General features: G+C 40.8%; 4 protein-coding genes and 1 pseudogene across 5 annotated transcripts in view; 3 read left to right on the forward strand and 2 right to left on the reverse strand.

Moving 5' to 3' along the window:
- Positions 1-615: 615 nt before the first annotated feature.
- Positions 616-1,572, reverse strand: LOC139335935 (odorant receptor 131-2-like). The gene has a single exon (XM_070969719.1). The coding sequence runs from the start codon at positions 1,561-1,563 to the stop codon at positions 616-618; it is 948 nt and encodes a 315-aa protein (XP_070825820.1). The 5' UTR covers positions 1,564-1,572.
- Positions 1,573-5,176: 3,604 nt separating this feature from the next.
- On the reverse strand, positions 5,177-6,124 carry LOC139335936 (odorant receptor 131-2-like). The gene has a single exon (XM_070969720.1). It carries the CDS (start codon positions 6,122-6,124, stop codon positions 5,177-5,179), a length of 948 nt encoding a protein of 315 aa, XP_070825821.1.
- A 4,968-nt stretch (positions 6,125-11,092) lies between these two features.
- LOC139335937 (odorant receptor 131-2-like) lies at positions 11,093-12,072 on the forward strand (annotated as a pseudogene).
- A 482-nt stretch (positions 12,073-12,554) lies between these two features.
- Positions 12,555-16,073, forward strand: LOC139336326 (diablo IAP-binding mitochondrial protein-like). Its single transcript, XM_070970390.1, has 6 exons — positions 12,555-12,605; positions 12,884-13,016; positions 13,099-13,221; positions 13,638-13,748; positions 13,976-14,072; positions 14,460-16,073. Exons 1-6 carry the CDS (start codon positions 12,562-12,564, stop codon positions 14,666-14,668), a joined length of 717 nt encoding a protein of 238 aa, XP_070826491.1. The 5' UTR covers positions 12,555-12,561; the 3' UTR covers positions 14,669-16,073.
- Positions 16,074-18,868: 2,795 nt separating this feature from the next.
- nectin3a (nectin cell adhesion molecule 3a) overlaps positions 18,869-21,901 on the forward strand; it is a 32,536-nt gene continuing 29,503 nt past the window's right edge. Inside the window, exon 1 of one of the 2 annotated variants that reach the window (XM_070970210.1) lies at positions 18,869-19,216. In XM_070970210.1, coding sequence (XP_070826311.1) covers positions 18,961-19,216 — 256 coding nt within the window. In that variant the 5' untranslated portion in view covers positions 18,869-18,960. The remainder of the gene's footprint in view (positions 19,217-21,901) is intronic. The other variant, XM_070970211.1, reaches the window with a different exon arrangement.

Here is a 21,901-nt window from a genome sequence, read left to right on the forward strand (position 1 = left end):
AAGAAGATGCACTAAAGGTATTGCATTTCATTCAGAGGGGAACATGAATGTGTGTGGCAAATGTCATGTCAATGTTGAGACATTTCACTCAAAACCAGTCACAGTGAGGACTGTTATGTGACAAAATCTGCTTTCAGATGCCCCGTGAAAGATGATGCCAGTGCAATATTGTTCTTTCTGATCTTTAACCTTCATGGTACAGTGTTTGAGATGACAGCTCATGCAACGGATTTATGAAGCCAGCGGCTGCAGTATGAATGATACAGGCACACATTGAGAATATGCAGCATAAGAACATTTATTTCAAGTTCTCATTGTAAGAAATAACTCGATGTTTTTTAAACTGATTTCAATATGTTGATTTAGAAGCAGTCAAGGGATGAAAATAGGATGCCTTTAATGTATTGTAAGCAAATGTACAGTGAATGTATATTCATCAGGACAATATAATGACACATCCTCATGAATCATCCCCAGAAACATCTATGATTGTTTTAGCAGTTTGTTGCTGATTGCAAAAGGATCAGTTGAATCATTTCTGTTACATTTCTCTGTTAAATAACAACATAAATAAAGAGATACACATATATAACATGTTACTTCAGTAGCGTATTATCATGACTTCATCAGTCCAAAAAAATTCAGTGGTTTCTTATACAAGCCACAGAGAGCATAGTATTTTAGTGCATGAAAAAACATTTCGTCCCTGAGACCATAAATGAGAGGACTCAGACATCTTGGAGTAAGAATAAAAGTAATGTAGTTAAAATATCTGACACTGATGTATAACCTAAAATTAATCTGTAAAATAGCAGCTTCTATGAATGGACACCACAGCTGGATGAGACACAGCAGCAGCTGGAAGGCATGAAGAATCACAGTCCTGAGCCCTTTCCAGGTCGATTTTTTATTCTCTCCTGATGCAGCTTTAGCCACTTTCATGATTTCAATATAAGAGAATACAATGATGATACACATAATTAAGAAGTAAAACTGACTTATAGCTGACCTAAGATGACCCTGCCAACTGTGCAAGATGAATACTTCCACAGAACACACTCTGCCTTGATAATAGAAGCTGTGGGTCGCAGATGCAAAGAAGATGGACAGAATAACAAAGCAGGGTACAGAGCTGAGGCCGTGAATGATGAGGACACAGCGCAGAGAGCTGCGTGTGGAGCACAGATCTGTGTGCCGCAGGGGCATGCAAATGGCCACGTAACGCTCCAGGGTCATCGCTGTCAGAGTAAGTGGTGTTACAAAAGTGTGCACAGACAAAACAATATACATAACAAGACACAACCACATTTGCAGGGTAAAGCGGAAGTAGCTCAAAATGAGCAGGACATCAGTCATGAATAAAAACAGACAATCAGACAGTAATGTGTTAGCAAATAAGATGTAACGCATGGTTGTGTAGAAGACATCCTTCATAAAAAAGGTTGTGATTAGCAGAAAGTCGATGCAAAGGAACACTGACACTAAAATCTGAACTAAAATGACCTGATCATTGACCTTCTTCACTGAGGATTCACCGACAATCACAGAGTTATTGGCTGCCATATATTTCTGAAAAATCCAAGAGTTTTAAACAATGCCTGACAGTTTTACCACAAAAGCTCTAATAATTACACTTTTAACATCATCACAGCAGCAACTGAAACTGCACTTTGGCAAACACAACAACCAATAATATCACATGTACTTACAATAAATTTGACATCAACAGGTCAAAGGGCATAAAACCGTCATATTACCAAACCATCCTTGCAGTAAGAAGGCACTGTGGCAGTTTCATGGATGAACGTCTTCTGCTGACCTCTGCAGACATCTGAGAGAGGACTGTGTATGAAGACTTTATAGGAGCAAACACAACTCAAGGGGACACACACACAAACTTTGTTCAGCGCAGTGTCGTCACCACCAGTTGTTTCTAACAGCGCATCCCACGGGCCATGATAGAAGTATCGTAACTTACTTTGCATGTTGGAGAGATGTTTTCCTACAAATTAAAACTCCTCATAATACACACCTTCATTGTCTACATACCGTGTTGCTCATGTTTTTATGGTTTAATAGAAATCACTTGCACTACCTGCACCTACCTCATACTGTTTATTCTTCATGCCACTTGTACCACTTACATGTATTTATGTTTTATTGTATATTATGACTATTTGCACTTCTGGTTAGATGCTAAACTGCATGTTGTTGTCTCTGTGTTGCACTCTCACAATGACAATAAAGCTGAATCTAATCACATCTAAACCTTCTGTGCATGTCGGGTTGGCAAGTTTATGGTTATTTGTTGTAACTACCAAGGCAAACAGTGCACAGTCTCTCCTGGAAGGCATTTATTGTGTTGCACTCATTTGTGCACATGTACAGTGGCAGAAATAGTTGTGTCAAGAATTTTAAAAAGAGAGTTTGTTTTTGGTTTGTTTTTACAGTTTCACAATAAAAGGGATACTCCACTCAAAACACGATTCAACCTATTCAGTCTAATGGCAACGTAAGGAAACATATAATATATATAGTAAAGAAACAGATATGTTTATTGGCTCCAATAGGAATGAAAATGAGGTGTAGGCCTGCATGTGTTTTAGAAATGAGAGAAATTAGCCTGCGCCTGCGTCATGGGAAGGAAAATCATAGTTACTCGATGTAACTCCTGTTCTATGAGTATGCATACCTGCATGTTATCACAGACACAGTAAATCACATTATTTTTAATATGCTAAAGCATATGTCACTGAGGATTGTATAATCCATGTCGTTGGAGAACATGACATATACTGCCCACCCCAGCGAGAAATGGGTGCTAACGCTGAATTGTCCGTTTTGGAAAATTCCAAAAATTGTACGGCGTAACCTGTTCAATGGCAGGGTAGGAATCATGTGGGCCTTCCGCAGCTATACGCCCATCCAACAAGCACTTATGATGGAATATACGAGCACCTTTAGGCTATTTGACAAGATGCTATCACTCGGTCATATTGTCTCAGAAATGTATACACGTACACACACAATGTATTGATGCTTGTTGGGGGTCTGCAGTATATAATGGCTACTGTTGTCATTTGATCATTATAAAAATATTGATTATAGTCACTTTGAAAAGTGAAGAAGGGGGCGTTGTAACTAAACGGCTGAATGAGATCTAATGGTAAATGGCTAATGCTAAGCACCGCTTCAGTGTCCAATTCACTGCAATTACATGGCCCCTTGAGCCGCCAGGACATTTAAAATTTGCCACTTTCACCTCTAAACCCGAACAATTTAACTGGAGATTTTCTTACAAAATTTGATTTGTTGAAAATGTGCTTCTATACCTGCTGATGCTTGAAGGTTGTGACATCCCCAAATTCCACCAATGAAGTTGGTGAGTAAAATGTCATCCTAACTGTTACAATTGTCATTATTATTAAAACCCAGGGAATAAACAGTGACCAATCTGTGACTGGACTTTCATCTTTTTTTTACTCAACTTTTAGATTGTTGTCAGTGTCTTGCATCTGGACCTGGCAACCAGCAGCAGTTTGCACAGAGATGTCACGGGAGGATAGTGCACTGGTGGTAGCACAAATAAACAAATGGTTTGTTTTTCTCCATGTGAATTTAGATTACAGAGTGGTACTGCTAATCAGCCAATTATTTCTATTCCTGTATAGCTAATAAAGTCATGTGAAGCTCATTAAGCTTCCAATTAACCAAGTCATTAATTATTTAAACTATCTTCTGCTCACTTTGCTCACTGTGTATCACATATTGCAGACTTTTCATCTAGCGCCACCTGCAGGTCAAAATTTCAGTGATGCCAATACTTTGATTCATGACAAAATACTTCCAAACTAATTACAAGCCAGTCCAGCAGCAAATGTCAGGGTAAACCAATAACAGTTTTTGACACATTTCACTCAAAATCAGTCACAGTGAGGACTGTTATGTGACAAAATCCGCTTTCAGATGCCCCATGAAAGGTGATGCCAGTGCAGTATCGCCTGCAGACAGTGTAATCGCTCTTTCTGATCTTTAAGCTTCATGGTACACTGTTTGAGACGACAGCTCATAGAGCAACGGGTTTATGGAGCCAGAGGCTGCAGTATGAATGATACAGGCACACATTGAGAATATGCAGCATAAGAACATTTATTTCAAGTTCTCATTGTAAGAAGTAATTAGATTTTTTTTTCAAACTGATTTTAAAATGTTGATTTGGTGTTTTGGTTCATTACTGATACACATTTCATATCAAATTAGAAACAGTCAAGGGATGAAAATAGAGTGTCTTTAATGTATTGCAAGCAAATGTACAGTGAATGTATATTCATCAGAATCAGAATCAGAAAAAGCTTTATTGCCAAGTACGATCTTACACATACAAGGAATTTGTTTTGGTGATGTTGGACAATCTTCTAAAAATAAACTATTAAAAAGTAAAAAATATAACAATAGAAATATATATATACACAGTCTGTTTTTTTCAAATGTTCACAAATGTGCAAATCCAAGATAGGAAATCCACGCTGAGCATTAATGTAACACATAGAGTTATGACAATGTCAATGTGACAAGTAGAGGCAGCGGTGGAGTGTGAAGAGTGTCGGGGGGGTTCCAGGCCTTGTTGATAAGGCTGACAGAAGACGGGAAAAAACTGTTCTTGTGGCGTGGGAGTGTCTCGAAGAGTTTGTGTCCGGGATGGGAGGAATAAGCCACAGTCTTTCCTGCACGCCTCAGGGTCCTGGAGGTATACAGGTCCTGAAGAGACGGGAGATTGCAGTCAATCACCTTTTTTGCAGTCCTAATGACACGCTGCAGTCTGCCCTTGTCCTTGGCGGTGGCAGCAGAAATACCAGATGGTGATGGAGGAGGTGAGGATGGACTCAATGATGGCTGTGTAGAAGTGCACCATCGTTGTCTTGGCAGATTGAATTTCTTCAGCTGCCATAGGAAGTACATCCTCTGCTGTGCTTTCTTGAAGAGGGAGCTGATGTTTGGCTCCCACTTGAGGTCCCATCCTCATGAATCATCCCCAGAAACATCTATGATTGTTTTAGCAGTTTTGTTGCTGGTTGCAAAAGGATCAATTGAATCATTTCTGTTACATTTCTCTGTTAAATAACAACATCAATAAAGAGATACACATAAAATAACATGTTACTTCAGTAGCGTAATATCATGACTTCATCAATCCAAAAAAATTCAGTGGTTTCTTATACAAGCCACAGAGAGCATAGTATTTTAGTGCATGAAAAAACATTTCGTCCCTGAGACCATAAATGAGAGGACTCAGACATCTTGGAGTAAGAATAAAAGTAATGTAGTTAAAATATCTGACACTGATGTATAACCTAAAATTAATCTGTAAAATAGCAGCTTCTATGAATGGACACCACAGCTGGATGAGACACAGCAGCAGCTGGAAGGCATGAAGAATCACAGTCCTGAGCCCTTTCCAGGTCGACTTTTTATTCTCTCCTGATGCAGCTTTAGCCACTTTCATGATTTCAATATAAGAGAATACAATGATGATACACATAATTAAGAAGTAAAACTGACTTATAGCTGACCTAAGATGAACCTGCCAACTGTACAAGATGAATACTTCCGCAGAACACACTCTGCCTTGATAATAGAAGCTGTGGGTCGCAGATGCAAAGAAGATGGACAGAATAACAAAGCAGGGTACAGAGCTGAGGCCGTGAATGATGAGGACACAGCGCAGAGAGCTGCGTGTGGAGCACAGATCTGTGTGCCGCAGGGGCATGCAAATGGCCACGTAACGCTCCAGGGTCATCGCTGTCAGAGTAAGTGGTGTTACAAAAGTGTGCACAGACAAAACAATATACATAACAAGACACAACCACATTTGCAGGGTAAAATGGAAATAGCTCAAAATGAGCAGGACATCAGTCATGAATAAAAACAGACAATCAGACAGTAATGTGTTAGCAAATAAGATGTAACGCATGGTTGTGTAGAAGACATCCTTCATAAAAAAGGTTGTGATTAGCAGAAAGTTGATGCAAAGGAACACTAACACTAAAATCTGAACTAAAATGACCCGATCATTGACCTTGTTCACTGAGGATTCACCGACAATCACAGAGTTATTGTTTGCCATATATTTCTGGAACATTGAAGAGTTTTAGACAGTGCCACAATTAATTTTGCCACAAAGCTCAAATAATTACACTTTTAACATCATCACAGCAGCAACTGAAACTGCACTTTGGCAAACACAACAACTAATAATATCACATGTACTTACAATAAATTTGACATCAACAGGTCAAAGGGCATAAAACCATCATATTACCAAACCATCCTTGCAGTAAGAAGGCACTGTGGCAGTTTCATGGATGAACGTCTTCCGCTGACCTCTGCAGACTTCTGAGAGAGGACTGTGTATGAAGACTTTATAGGAGCAAACACAACTCAAGGGGACACACACACAAACTTTGTTCAGCGCAGTGTCGTCACCACCAGTTGTTTCTAACAGCGCATCCCACGGGCCATGATAGAAGTATCGTAACTTACTTTGCATGTTGGAAAGATGTTTTCCTACAAATTAAAACTCCTCATAATACACACCTTCATTGTCTACATACCATGTTGCTCATGTTTTTATGGTTTAATAGAAATCACTTGCACTACCTGCACCTACCTCATACTGTTTATTCTTCATGCCACTTGCACCACTTACATGTATTTATGTTTTATTGAATATTATGACTATTTGCACTTCTGGTTAGATGCTAAACTGCATGTTGTTGTCTCTGTGTTGCACTCTCACAATGACAATAGAGCTGAATCTAATCACATCTAAACCTTCTGTGCATGTCGGGTTGGCAAGTTTATGGTTATTTGTTGTAACTACCAAGGCAAGGCACAGTCTCTCCTGGAAGGCATTTATTGTGTTGCACTCATTTGTGCACATGTACAGTGGCAGAAATAGTTGTGTCAAGAATTTTAAAAAGAGAGTTTGTTTTTGGTTTGTTTTTACAGTTTCACAATAAAAGGGATACTCCACTCAAAACACGATTCAACCTATTCAGTCTAATGGCAACGTAAGGAAACATATAATATATATAGTAAAGAAACGGATATGTTTATTGGCTCCAATAGGAATGAAAATGAGGTGTAGGCCTGCATGTGTTTTAGAAATGAGAGAAATTAGCCTGCGCCTGCGTCATGGGAAGGAAAATCATAGTTACTCGATGTAACTCCTGTTCTATGAGCATGCATACCTGCATGTTATCACAGACACAGTAAATCACATTATTTTTAATATGCTAAAGCATATGTCACTGTGAGGATTGTATAATCCATGTCGTTGAAGAACATGACATATACTGCCCACCCCAGCGAGAAATGGGTGCTAACGCTGAATTGTCCGTTTCGGAAAATTCCAAAAATTGTACGGCGTAACCTGTTCAATGGCAGGGTAGGAATCATGTGGGCCTTCCGCAGCTATACGCCCATCCAACAAGCACTTATGATGCAATATACGAGCACCTTTAGGCTATTTGACAAGATGCTATCACTCGGTCATATTGTCTCAGAAATGTATACACGTACACACACAATGTATTGATGCTTGTTGGGGGTCTGCAGTATATAATGGTTACTGTTGTCATTTGATCATTGTAAAAATATTGATTATAGTCACTTTGAAGAGTGGAGAAGGGGGCGTTGTAACTGAACGGCTGAATAAGATCTAAAGGTAAATGGCTAATGCTAAGTGCCGCTTCAGTGTCCAATTCACTGCAATTACATGGCCCCTTGAGCCGCCAGGATAATTTAAAATTTGCCACTTTCACCTCTAAACCCGAACAATTTAACTGGAGATTTTCTTACAAAATTTGATTTGTTGAAAATGTGCTTCTATACCTGCTGATGCTTGAAGGTTGTGACATCCCCAAATTCCACCAATGAAGTTGGTGAATAAAATGTTATCCTAACTGTTACAATTGTCATTATTATTAAAACCCAGGGAATAAACAGTGACCAATCTGTGACTGGACTTTCATCTTTTTTTACTCAACTTTTAGATTGTTGTCAGTGTCTGGCATCTGGACTTGGCAACCAGCAGCAGTTAGCACGGAGATGTCATGGGAGGATAGTGCACTGGTGGTAGCACAAACAAACAAATGGTTTGTTTTTCTCCATGTGAATTTAGATTACAGAGTGGTACTGCTAATCAGCCAATTATTTCTATTCCTGTATAGCTAATAAAGTCATGGGAAGCTCATTAAACTTCCAATTAACCAAGTCATTAATTATTTAAACTATTTTCTGCTCACTTTGCTCACTGTGTATCACATATTGCAGACTTTTCATCTAGCGCCACCTGCAGTTCAAAATCTCAATGGGGCCAATACTTTGATTCATGACAAAATACTTCCAAACTAATTACAAGCCAGTCCAGCAGGTATCAGTGGTCAGTGATATGTGTAATGTCGTGAAAAGGGTGGACAATCTGAAGCACTGGTTTGATGAAACAGTAATCTCACTGCAATATTTCTGTATCTGACAATTTGTTTTGCAATCAAAATTTAGTTTGTTGTCATTGTCTGGTCTGTGCATTCAGTTCCTAACAGTCGCTAACACAGAGGTATCATGAGGGAATACAATGATGGTGGTGGCCCTTCGCAGTCATGGCTTGTTTTTCTCCATGTGGATTTACACTCAAAACAGAAGAGTGATGCTAATGAGCCCATCAACACTATTCTCTTATGGCAAATAAGCCCCTGCAAAACTCATTAAGGCAATGGTTAATTGGTTCATTAATTATTTAAACTATCCTCTGTTGATTTTTGCTCCGACAGAAGATGGATGACGTAAGAGCTAAAAGAAGAACTATTGACTTGTCTTAAAGTTTCTGTAAGAATTCAGGGTTGTTATCAAAACAATGATCAACATGCTTGTATAAGATTATAAATTTACACTGTAAGATGAAATTGTGTTTGAAGGTGCTTTCAGAATTGAAAGTCCAAATGAAAGTCCTAACCAAGGTTCATGTTTTTGTTTTTTCCATGTTTTTCCACCACAGCTAATTTTTTCCACTAGCCTGCCATAATGTAACCTTGGGGATTGGTCTAGCACACAGGGGCTTCAGTTAAGGAGGCCACAACGGTCAGTGTGGGTCAATCATATGCCATTTATTTTAAAATCAGTAAAACTCTAAAAAATACAGTCAACGAAAGACAAGATGACAGACAGTCATATTACAGCTGGGAAGCCAACCACTCACTGCCTAGGACATGGGGAGTATACTAAATATCCAAAAGAAATATAAACCCAACACACTTCAAACAAAACACCATACTAATTCAATGTGCAACCACAAACCATATCACCATCTAAAGTGAACTCCCCAGGTCTTAACCACACCGGTGAATGGAGGACCCCACCAGCCGCAACACTAGAAACAGAAGAAAACAGATGTTAAAATCCTAAAACTAGCAAACTCAAATCTAAAGTAATAAAAACAATAAAATCAATATGGCTAAAACATAAAATAATAAACTAAAATAAACGGCAACCACTGCTGTGCCTACAAAGAAAGAAAGCAGCTATTAGTTTGTAGTAGGGCTGGGCGATATGGCTGAAAACTCTATTGCGATATAAGTTTGCTTGAATGGTGAAGGTTTGACTCGGCTGTGTCAAACCCACTCCATGCCTTCTCCCCTCTCTCCTTCTGAGTTGCGCCGCTTGGTGGGACTGAGATGAGAAGGGGGAGTAGATGCGCCGGCAGTGCAGTGCATGAAAATACCAAAGTCTGCGCCGCCACGCCCCATTGGCGAAGCGGATCTGACTTTGCGGCGGAATCGAAAATAGAGCCCCACCTGTTTTCCTCAGACCAGCCCTTGGCTGTTTGGTCTTGACTGTGGTCGGGGAGAGGTTTCACACTTGGAATATTGGTCGAGGTCAAACTGAAAAGTTTGAAAGTCTGGACCGAACCAGTTCAGTCTGAAAGGCCCCTACATTCACATTTTCACAGTGATTTTGCAACCAACACCAAAACAACACATTATACAAACAAGATTAAAAGTCTGCTTGTACTTAGGCACAGCGGTGCTTTGAGTAAATGCTCACATCAGCATAGTGTGTCTCAGTATGGCATTTTAGCATGCTAACATTTGCTCATTAGCCTTAAACACAAACTGCAGCTAAAGCTGATGGGAATGTAATTAGTGTTGCAGGTATTTGGTCTGAAGCCAAATTCTGAAATTTTGACCCAATGACGGCGTTACATGACAGGCCAGGGAAAAAGGTTTCATCACTCAGGGGACCATGAATGTTTGTACCTGATGTCACAACAATCCCTCCAATAGTTGTCAAGATATTTTATTGAAATGTGACATCAGGCGATTACCAGTGTCAATAAAATTTATCCTGAGACATCTTGTGGAGAGAAAAAAAAACAAAGCAAAAAACAAGCTATTATTTTACTGATATAAATGGTATAAAGACAGACAATAGATCCCCATAAATGCTATATACTAACTAGACCGTTAACAAAGAATTTAGTGTGTCTAGAGGAGCAGACAGACTAACATCTGGTAGAAGCACAAATATCAAGGAAAAATGTCCCTGTCAGCAAAATCTGAGCAAGCCAAAATAATATCAGACAGGCAAAATGCTTTTGAAATGCTCCCACTTGGGTTTGAAGCCAGGATGGAACAAAACTGCATTGAAGCCAGAATGGTGTACCTCCACAGGACACATGCCCACCAGACAACAGACCACCTCTCTGACCTCACTGATTTTGACAACCATTTTCCAAGACGAGGCTCTCATTGGGTTGCAGGTGCATGCACATTCTATGTGGGGCCTAATGTGCCTTATGGCGAGGCGCTCCTCTATCTGAGGTATATACGGCGGACTCTTGGTCAACCCTGTCTACCTTCATCAGGTCCTTCTGCATGAGCATTGTAGCTTACACCCCATATGCTGGGTAGCAGGACCTCTAATTGAGTCCCGTATGAGGAGCACGAGAAGTGTGTAGTGATGACATCTTTGTGGTGCAAAGCTAAATTTGTTGTTTCCTGTGTGTCCTGCTCACGAGTATAAAGTTTCTGTCAGAATGCTGCACAATGCTCAGCAGGACACTGTGAGCCATGATGTCATATCACTGCTGGGAGGTTTGAGAAACTGAAGGATCTTAAAGCCTTTTACCTTTAAGGTCAATGAGTGTAAAATGCTATGGATGTATGTTTTTTTTTTATCTGTTCAAAGCAGCCTGTTACACCTGTTAGATGGTTTCTGAATTGTAATAATTGTTAAACTTCATTTTATTTCCACAGGCACATTTTCGATAATATTGCGTGATTTCTTGATTTTGGCTCTGTCTTCAGACTCAAATTCATCTGTGTTCAGTCACAATGTGAAAATACATAGCTTATAATAGCTCTTCCTTAAAGAGAGAGATAAATGACCAGGTGATTGCTGTTCAGGCTTTGGTGTCACTCTTCCTTTGCGATAACTGCATGCTTATTGGGACTTTTTTTATGAAGGATTTCTTCTACACAAACATGCGCTACATCTTATTTGTTACTACATTACTGTCTTATTGTCTGAGTTTAATTCTGACAAATCTCATGCTCATCCTGAGCTATTTTCGTATTATTGTGCAGATTTGGTCTTGTCTCATTTTTTTTTCTCTGACATCCCTATACAATTTTGTCACACTACTTACTTTGACAGCAATGACTCTGGAGCGCTACGTAGCGCTGCATACCCCTCCGCCATGCAGAACTGTGCTCCACATGAAATGCTCAGCTCTTTATCCTCACCATTCACAGCCTCAGCTCTGTGCCCTGTATTGTTACTCTCTCCATCATCTTTGCATCTGTAACACTCAGCTTTTACAGGAAGTACCAAGTCTGTACTGTGCAGTTGCTGATTTTACACAGTTGGCAGAATCATGTCAGGTCAGCTATAAGTCAGTTTTACTTCTTGATAATGTTCATTATTATTGTATTCTCTTATGTTAAAATGATGAAAGTGGCTAAAGCTCAAGTGTTTTACAACAAAGAAATCACATGCAACAAGTGCTTCACATAAAAAAACACAGAATGCACATAAATACGAGGATCAATGCAAAAAAACATGGAGCATAAAACACACTTGATAATAATAGTTAAAATCGGATAGACAAAGGAGGAAAATAAAATGAATGCATAGCATAAGATGGAAAATAAAACCACTGAATAATAGTGGCAGAATTAAGATAAAAATTAAATGCTGTTGAAGTTCTGTCTGGACTTTTTTTAACCTAAAGTGGAGCAACAGCATTTACAAGCAGTATTTTCACACAAAGTTCAACCAGAGATTTTGAATGAAATACTTTTGTTGTATGGTAATGCATAGATAAGTCTCAAAAGTAATTAATGAGAGTAAATTTATCGTGAATCATGATTTTGTTGCATGGGAAATACTCTGATACTGTTGCTTCTTTTCACCACGACGGGGCAACAGTGTTCAGTCTGTGACAGCTTTACAGCAGGGGAACCTTTGCTCAGTGACACGAACATTTTATTGTGGCGGACCAAAATGGCAGCCCGGAGGACGGTAACAACCTGCCTCCGTCTCCTCAGGTAGGGCGTGTATTACAATTAGATAAGGTCAAACTGACGGTATTTGTACTTTAATTTTTACACGCTATGCTAAAATAACAGTCTCGTAAAGCTTGAATACCACTGTTGAGTTTATGTGTGGAAATTAACATGTTTTGCTTCGTAGCAGTGCTGATAACGACAACCGGAAGTTGTCAGAGAAACGTTACGCGTTAAACCTGTTTTTCCTGAAATAAGCATTAGCTTGTGTTATGTACAGGACTGTTTTAAAATTAATCTTGGTATTTTGTTTTGTAAAGGAGTTCTGCTCGTGTCCTGTTCAGTAGCAGTAAACCTGCAGTCCATAAACCGACGAAATGGACAAATATTCTGTATACAGGTATCACATCTTTAACCGTCGGCGCTGGGCTGTGTGCAGTACCTTTCAGACAGGTGAGTAAGCGTCATGTTGAAATTACAGCCATCTAATTTCAGTCATCTACAGTATATAAGTTTGTGCTCCTTGTTGTTGCAGGTTGAAAATCTCTCTCACGACTCTCTGATCAGACGAGCAGCCTCTGTGGTGACCGACAGTTCAAGCACTTTTCTCTCTCAGGCCACCTTGGCTCTTATAGATGGCATCACAGAGTACTCAAAAGTAAGGGTTTTGATCTTGTGGTAAACATATTCCTAGATCTGTAGGATTGCCATATTCAGGTGTTAGGAAGATTATTTGCATTCTCTCTCTCTCTCTCTCTCTCTCTCTCTCTCTCTCTCTCTCTCTCTCTCTCTCTCTCTCTCTCTCTCTCGCTCTCTTTCTCTTTCGTTCTTCAGTCTGTTTTTAAACACAGTACACTGAAACACAGCAGTGCAGGTCAGGAGTGCATCGTAGGTGAATGTCACAGATGTTTAGATGCAGCATGATACAGTTTGTAGAGACAAGCCAATGTCTATCAACTATAATACTTAGAAAATTGTCTATACTGCAGAAAATCCTCCTCAGGCTACTCTGCCATCGTAGCTGGTCTTTGATTTCTAAATGTAACTTTCTGTCCTCCCTCTCTTTGCTGACAGGCTGTGCACACACTCATTGCTCTCCAAAGACGATATTTGGACTCAATTGGAAATCTTACTCCAGCAGAAGAGGACACGATCTGGCAGGTGATCATTGGCCAACGTGCAAAGGTTAGTTTATGTTCTCCTCTTTGGTGAAAAGTGTAGCCCCAATTTCAAAATAGTCAAGACACTGGGTAAAACGTAAATAAGAACAGAATGCAGCATAGCTGTTTTTCTGTTCATTTATTGATTGCGACAGTATAAATATGACAGCAGACATACAAACCCGACAAAACAAAACCGCCGCACAGTTGTTTGATCTGACTTGGGTCGTATTATTCTCTCTGTGCTGACAGGTTAATGACAAACAAGATGAATGCAACCGTTTTGAGTCGACCTGGGTCAGCGCAGTCAAGCTGTGTGAAATGGCAGCGGAGGTGGCGTACACCTCAGGTGTGTAAAACAACATGTCTGAGTGTGTTTACATGGCTGTGGGGTTGAATGGCTGGATGTCATGGTTCTACTGTTGAGGCGGGTTTTCTCTGGGCTCCTGTAATGATGAATTAAGGTGTTTAGCTGTGAATCCTCTTCTCAAAGCTGTGTATGTTGTCGTCTGTGCCGTCTGTCCCATTCAGCTGCTGTCAGTGTTACACTTTGGACAGAGTACGGATCATTTGCTGCCACTCAGCAGGCCTTTGTGCAAAACCAAATGGAGATGACGGACAGGAGTCTCTTCTTAATGACTACACCTAATGTCTGAACTTGAGGTGGTGTTATGGCAACCTTTGAACTTTTTTCAACGATTTGACAGAGTGTGTGTTCGCATCTGTGTGTGTCCAGGAGCTGAACAGGCGTCCATCACAGTGAAGACAAACATTCAGGTGGCCCAGGCGCAGGTGGAGGAGGCACAGAAGCTGTCGAATGATGCGAATAAGAAGATGGCCGAGGCTAAAGTGATGGAGGTTGAAAGGATGGCACAGTATGCTGCCTCCTTACAGGGTGGTAACGATGAGGAAGAGGTGCCTGAGGCGTATTTAAGAGAGGACTGAAACAAACAACCAGCGCTATCAGAAAACAAAGGAAAACATAAAAAAGGTTTATTCGCTTTTAAAGTAAATAACCTTTCATCATCCATACACTGTCTTCTTTCATTTGGAGTCTGCGTTGGGCTCTGTGATTTCTGGTTCAGTCTCTTTCGTAATACACTGTGTTCAAATTCATCTACTTCATTCTGCATATACACTGCAATGCAAGCACAGAGGACTGTGTTTTCTCTGCACTGTTTGTTGTCTTGTGACTTGACCAGCATCAGATTTTGTTATATTTTGTCAAAATTAATAGTAATAAAGACAGTATAAGAAAATAAAACTGTTTATTTTTGGTCTTCACTGGTTGCAATAGCGTCAGATATTGAAGCATAGCTTTTCGTTTCCTGTTTACTAGATGCATATTTAGCTGGTAGTGGGTTAGACTCAGTGTTGTGTTGCTCGTCCTTGTTTTTCTGTAACATCGTGTTGATCCAAATGACTGAAAAACATTCATCCAGTGCTAAAAATGGAGAGAAAGCATGTCCGCACGGTTGCCAAAGGATGAGAGTTGCCAGATTTGTTCTGACTTAATTGCTGGTGTGAACAGATGTTACACATGAGAGGTGTCAGCTATGTGAACAGAATGTCCCCTGCGGTCATCTTGGGAGATATTCTGTTTACCAAAGTGACCAGAAGCCACTTGGTAAACACCTTAAAACCCAGAGTCGCCACACAATTGGCTGACTAACACTGTCTTTGTGAAATCCAACCAATCAGCTGGTGGTATCACGTTTTTTAAAATGTTACTCTGTGGTAATGTATGAATATGACCTCCACACAAATTTGAATCTGCAAATGGTTTAATTTCCCACTCGTATACCTGTGAGAACACCTTCAAGGTTGTGTTGCTTTACTTTTTATTTGTATCTCTTTTTCACTCAACAGCTCCACCTTCACTGCAAATTACCCATATCCTAACGCTCTCCTATAGAGCTTTCAGGCCATTTGTCAAAGCCCCCCCATCATCACTCCATCTCTAGCGTTACCTCTCTCCACACTGTCACAGAGAAGAAAACAAACAGTCTATCTCTCATCAACACAAAGAATGGCCATCCATTATTATAAACAGAAGAAATGATCAGAGGAGAACCTGTTTTAATAAACATATCGACATTTGATTACTGTTTTAAGTAAAACTTGAAAATTTATGAACCTATCCTGTAATTCCACCAGATGGCGATCTAAATCCATTACAACACATTTTATTTATTTATCTATTTGTTTTATAGCACGTTCATTTCCAGTCAATTGAAATGTATTTCTTGGAGTCACTGTGGTTGTTACTTTTTTATTATAATAGTTATGACCTACACAAATTTCTTCAGTGTTTATGGCTGTGATTAAACAGGAACCCCATATTTTTAGAGAAACTTTTGTGTGAATATCTACCCTCGTGCCTACACCTACATTTGTTTCTTGTTTTGGCGTTTTACCTTTAAACCAGTGTGTATCCAGTGCAACACAACACTGGCTTCTGTCAACACGTACATGCATGCCTTCCCACTGTGTTAAATCCAGGGGACAGTTACCAACTGCACTCTAAAAATACACACCTAACCTGCAAGTCTGTCACCAAATGCTCATTGTAGAAGCCTTGTCCTTCTGTAATGAGAATATGCACTGTAGCTGGCACGTTGTCTTTATTGTCTTCACGTATGGCTTGCAAAGGTCAGTGTGAACTGCAGAGGGTCATTTTAGAGGGAGCTCATTATGGGGAAGACCTATGTGGAGCTGCAAACACAAGTGTGTGGCGTCAGCAGTGAGATGACCTCTCCCTGCTCTAGATGGCCAAGCCTTGGCAGGGGATGGGACCATGCAAGCAGCTACGGTGTGTGTGTGTGTGTGTGTGTGTGTGTGTGTGTGTGTGTGTGTGTGTGTGTGTGTGTGTGTGTGTGTGTGTGTGTGGGGTGGGGGTGGTGGTGGTGGGGGGGGGTTTGAGGTGTGCAAGGACTGGCTCACCAATGTGACTAGTGAGGAATGTTGTGTTTAACAAAGGCTGTTTTCACAGACTGTAAAACCAAATATCCCAGACAGTCTATGTGGATGTGCACCCACTGGTCACAGGGGAGGTGGTGCCAGTGCAGCCTTGCCTGCCTGGAAGAAAATGTGATGGTGCTTACAGAGTATTTTTTCAGCATAAACCCTCAATGAGGTAACCACAATTACAAAGGTCATGGGCCATAAATGCTCATAAAGTATTTAGTGCTACTGAGGGGGTTTGAGCATTTATGCAGCGTGTGTGCAGTTATGCCAGTGGTGTGAAATAAGCCTCACTGAAACTATTTCACCCAAATTGGTGATATCATTAACACATTAGATGTATTGTGGAGGAAAATAAGATGTGATTTATCATCTCATAAATACACGAGCCTCCTCCGTGCACTGACTTTACTGTTCCAATGCAAAGTGGCCCAGGAGGGGAGATTGATTGGTGAAAAGGGCAGCACTTTCACCTGGGGATTTATAGCTCTTTGAGGATATAAATAAACCACCAGAGGGTATAAAGGCAGGGGGTACAGTGTGGTGACACATCATGGGTCATGCTTTAATCATGGTGAAGCTGGGCTGCAGCGCAGCGTGAGAGTTAAATTTTGTGGGAGATGATGGAGGCTCCCCGGAGAGTTCACATCCCGTGGTAAGGACACTAATACAGGTGATGAAGACGTCACCGCAGAGTGAAATGGGAAGCTCAACATGAGGGAATCACATTGAAAGAAGCATTTTTGCTTATCTCAAGAGAATAAATATGATGTCTGCCTAAAACTGCTGAGGGAGCATGTTTATCAGTTCAAGCTGCAGAGCATGATAATAACACTGTGCTGCACACAACGCCAGATTCCTGAATGTGTAAAAGCTGTAATTATCTCAAAGAAAAGAACAATGCAAGAGAGTGTTTCATTACCACTTTGTTTTAGGACGGAGTCGTCACAGTGTGCCTGTGCTGAATTGGTGAGAACACACATTTTCACTTTTTCAGAGGCAGAAATCAAAGTGCTTTAGTCGTGTGTGTCCTTCAGTAGCTGATTCCTGGGGTTTATATTAACTTTCACATTCACTTCCTTGTTTTCCCTCACAGTTTTAGAATAACTTTGAAACACTGGTTACACGTTGTCTACGAAATATGTGCTCATGACCTTCTAAATGTGTTAAGTGAAAACATTTATATCAACTTACAGTTCAAAACCTCCGTCTATAAATAGGCTGGACCTGGTGGTTAGAGAGGCTGCAGTGAAACCAGTTACAGGTCTATCTCCTCGACACCCACAGGACCGTGTCTCCTTGAGTAAGACAATGAGCTTTCATCTGTTCAGTCACTGCTGTGAAGAACGTAATCACACTTGAAAAGTAAACTGTTATTATTGCAGTTAATGATTTCATTGCAGTTTAGTGTGCATGCAATTCCAGTTTCCACGAGGGGATTCCCAACAGCTGCAAACAAAACTCTTTCATTTCATTCTTTTTAGCAGAGAGAAAGAGAGAGTACACATGAAGATCAGTATTTTAAGATCAGATCAGATCAACCTTTATTGATTACAAAGAAAAACGCAGCCAATCAATTACCAGTTACTAACTGCCACACCTGGAGCCTTTGGAGTGCCTTGTGGTTTTGGGGCCTTTAGGGCAGCTGCTCCCTTCCAGCCTTGGTCCTTCAACTTCAACTTCAACTTCAACTGGAACAGCTACTACCAGTGGTAGAATATGAGAACATGAATGTGTAATATACTTGAGTATCTTCATGTCATGCAACTTAGTATTTTTTGACACTTGAAGTATTTTTTTGCTAATAATACACAAGTCATATTTTCTTGTATTTTTGCAATGTGGTATTGTTACTCGTACTCAAATAAAGCATCTGAATAATTTCAACAATGACCAATACTGTAATACTGTACTGTAATCCAGGCTAACTACCACAAGCCTACTATAGTATAGTCCCAGTTACAGTTCTTATAAAATGTATTCACCTCTATTGGAAGTTTTCATGTTTTGCTTTTGTTTGTTTGTTGTTCTGCATTGAATTAGAGAGAGTTTTTTTTACTCTGTCCCATGAAAATAGTACTTTTCATGGTACTATACCACTGCTGGTACCCCAGCCAATATCACCAAACTAACTCAACTAGTTCCATTATCATATTACTCTATAAGCACGCTTACACCTCAGAAGCGCCCACGGTTGAAATGGGACACATCAAATCAAACGGGGATGACCGGGACCGTGTGCGTGCGCCTGTGCGTGCGTGCGTGGGCTACGTATGTTTGTGTTTGTCGTCCCGCAGAAGTGGTACAGCCCACGCGGGTCGGTCGCTATGGAGAGCAGCTCCCCAGGAGCGCGGGCTAGCCAGAGAGAGCAGGGACGCGCGAGGAGCAGGGAGGACGGACCCGGGAGTGCGAGAGCGCACAAGCAGACGGGAATCATGGAGAAAAGATCACCGCTCAGGAGGACTTTCCCTTCTAACGTTAACGGACTGCGACTTTTCACGGCTCTCCTCAGCCTGTACGGACTTACCTGTGAGTTATCGCCTTTCTTTTGTCATTCTGCTACTTTTGAGGCGACTGAGAGAAGTTGCAGCGGAGCTTCTCGATGCCTCTACCGTTAGTCACCGATACAAAAACGCCAAAACCGGCTAACGCTCGCTGTGTTGAAATGGGCTGTGTTCCGTTCAAAGCCAGCTAGCTTTATTCGAGCTAACGGATCTTGTCTGCGGACAGTTATCCCAACATTACGTCGGTTGCGAAGTAGCTGCTCAGTTCACCGTTAGCCAGACCTCGTTTTGTCGTGCCTATTTGCCATTTGAGGACAACTTCTTAAGGTTACTAACAATAGTTTTTATGTGAACTTAAGCCACATCAAGCAACTGCTCGTTACACACAAGCTAACTCAATTAGATTTTCAGTTGAAGTGAGTCCACTCGGGCAGGAGATAAGTTCATGCTCAGCGCTGATTTGATGGTAATTATGCGCACATTTTCCAGCTAACCTTACTTCTAGTATGTCACGTCTTGACTTAGCTTGCATTGCTCGGGGAGTGTTGGGGGGGGGGACATACCGGCTGCTTTCTCTCCCTCTCTGAGGGCTGAGCACTGAGGAGCAGCAGTGATTCGTGGTGTCCAAAAATAGCAACGAAATGGAGTATTCAGGGTGTCACTTATGGTGAGCACAGAAGAGCTCCTTTGTGAAAAGTTTGCCAAGTGGTTGGACACAGATGGGGGGTAATCGTTATGTGATACAGGAGATGAGAAGCAGCGCAGACCTCCGCTTTGGGCGTGAGGGGTGGCAGGGGAAATGAAGACATATTTCAGGGGAGGCACTGCAGTCGCAGAGTCTCTGGAAGTATTGACCTGCAGTTGGGCTGCATGCCAGCCGGAGCACCTTCCAGTCACTATACTGTTCCGAGTAGTGCAGCTGTGGGGCTTTGCTGTACCCCCAGTCCTGAGCTGGGATTACAATACACGACAAAAGAAGAGACAAACAAGGATGGATTCTTAAGTAAATACTGCCCAGGAATGCACCATTTGTTTTTCCTGAATGCAAGGGCAATAAAAGCGTCTCAGATATGCCATAGTAGCAGTTTCTAAAACGACCATAAAACCGTTCCTGCATTGGAAGAAATGACATACTCCCATAGCTGCCACTGGTCACCGTGTCAATGCATGGCTGCAAGTAATGATTAGTTTTATTGCTCCTTTAATAATCTCCTGGTGTATAAAACACCAGCAGATGCTGAAGCATGTCCATCCCAGTTTCCCAGAAGCCAAGGAGACGTCTTCAAAATGTCTTGTTTTATTCAGCAGCATGTTTCATTTAAAATTAATAATTTCATTATTGAAATATTTGCTAATTAATCTTCTGTTTTGTGACCAATCTATCAACTAATACTTACAGCTCTTATCAGCGATACTGATTGCAATGTTTGACAGTTTAAGATATTAAATAATGATATATTGATGTTTGTACTAAGTGGTACATTTTACTGTAAAAAAAACAACAACTTAGTGCTCATTATTGGACTAGCTATGTAATGGAGACAGTGTTTCTAAATGACCGACAAACATATTTTTGCCATTTCTGTACTGCAAGTACTGTATTGTACTTTCACTGGTGGATGCATTTTCAGAATAAGACAATAGTGGCTGATATGTCGTCCATATTCATCTGTTGAGCTCTAGCATGTGTCTCTTTAGTTGCCACCAGTGTCATCGCTGTCATGCTTACACACACACACACACACACACACACACACACACACACACACACACACACACACACACACACACACACACACACACACACACAACAGTCCTCTTCATACCATACTTTTTCTGTCTCTTACCACAAAACACTGGTTCATAAATCAACACAGGGAACTGATAAACAACGCAGTGTTGCAAACTAAGCTGATTAGCTTCCAAGCATGTGTCATTTGGTGCCATGTGTGCAGGTTTTCAGTCCAACGAGTCACCTCGACAGCCAAATTGACTGATTATTAACACAGGGGACACCCTAGCCAGCGAAAGGTTAGTTTTGGTGTTGTGTTTGGAGCAAAAATTTGTGCGGGTTTTTGACTCTAAATAACATATGGTTGGAGCCCATGTGGCCTTGGCCTACTGTTGTCTGTTTAGCAGAGCACAAGTGTGCAGGGGGGCTTTGTGACAAAAACAGCATTGGTGCCAATTTCCTTCACTGTGTCATTTCCAGATTCTCTGTAGTGTAGACGGCCTCATGAGGAGGGGATTCAGTCTAGGCGTGGCTACAGGCTGTGAGGTCGGTAATTGAAGACCGTAGTTTTGAGGTTTCTTCTCTTGGGGCCACATGATTCATAATCTAAATAAATAATGTAGTAATGGAGCCACCTAAATTATAGACTGAAACAGAAATAGATTTGAGCAGTGCACAGACTGAGCAGATTTGGTCCTTATAGAGGTTGTACGCTTCAGTGGCTATTAAACACACAGTATGTAATTTCTGGCGTTACGGGGTCTCTTAATCAATTCAATGAAAACAGAAGATGTAGCTTGATGACGTCGTAACGTGGGATTATGGGAGTTGTGGTCTTCACAGTTGAATATGTAAAACATACGATATACATTTTAATGTGGAAATGGTACATATTATATCTTTAATTGACAGCAAGATGTAGCCAAGAAAGTGGGATTGTCATCAAAATATTTATTCAGATAGCTTCAGCTTTGTCAC

Source organism: Chaetodon trifascialis, chromosome 9 (genome assembly GCF_039877785.1).
Source record: "Chaetodon trifascialis isolate fChaTrf1 chromosome 9, fChaTrf1.hap1, whole genome shotgun sequence".
NCBI lineage: Eukaryota > Metazoa > Chordata > Actinopteri > Chaetodontiformes > Chaetodontidae > Chaetodon > Chaetodon trifascialis.

What these genes read in the sequence shown, in the direction of transcription:
- LOC139335935 (XM_070969719.1), bottom strand. Translation starts at nt 1,563, where the DNA reads ATGGCAGCCAATAACTCTGTGATTGTCGGTGAATCCTCAGTGAAGAAG.
- LOC139335936 (XM_070969720.1), bottom strand. Translation starts at nt 6,124, where the DNA reads ATGGCAAACAATAACTCTGTGATTGTCGGTGAATCCTCAGTGAACAAG.
- LOC139336326 (XM_070970390.1), top strand. Translation starts at nt 12,562, where the DNA reads ATGGCAGCCCGGAGGACGGTAACAACCTGCCTCCGTCTCCTCAG. An exon ending in ACCTGCCTCCGTCTCCTCAG is followed by an intron (nt 12,606 to 12,883) that starts GTAGGGCGTGTA and finishes TGTTTTGTAAAG; the next exon opens with GAGTTCTGCTCGTGTCCTGT. An exon ending in GGAGGTGGCGTACACCTCAG is followed by an intron (nt 14,073 to 14,459) that starts GTGTGTAAAACA and finishes GTGTGTGTCCAG; the next exon opens with GAGCTGAACAGGCGTCCATC.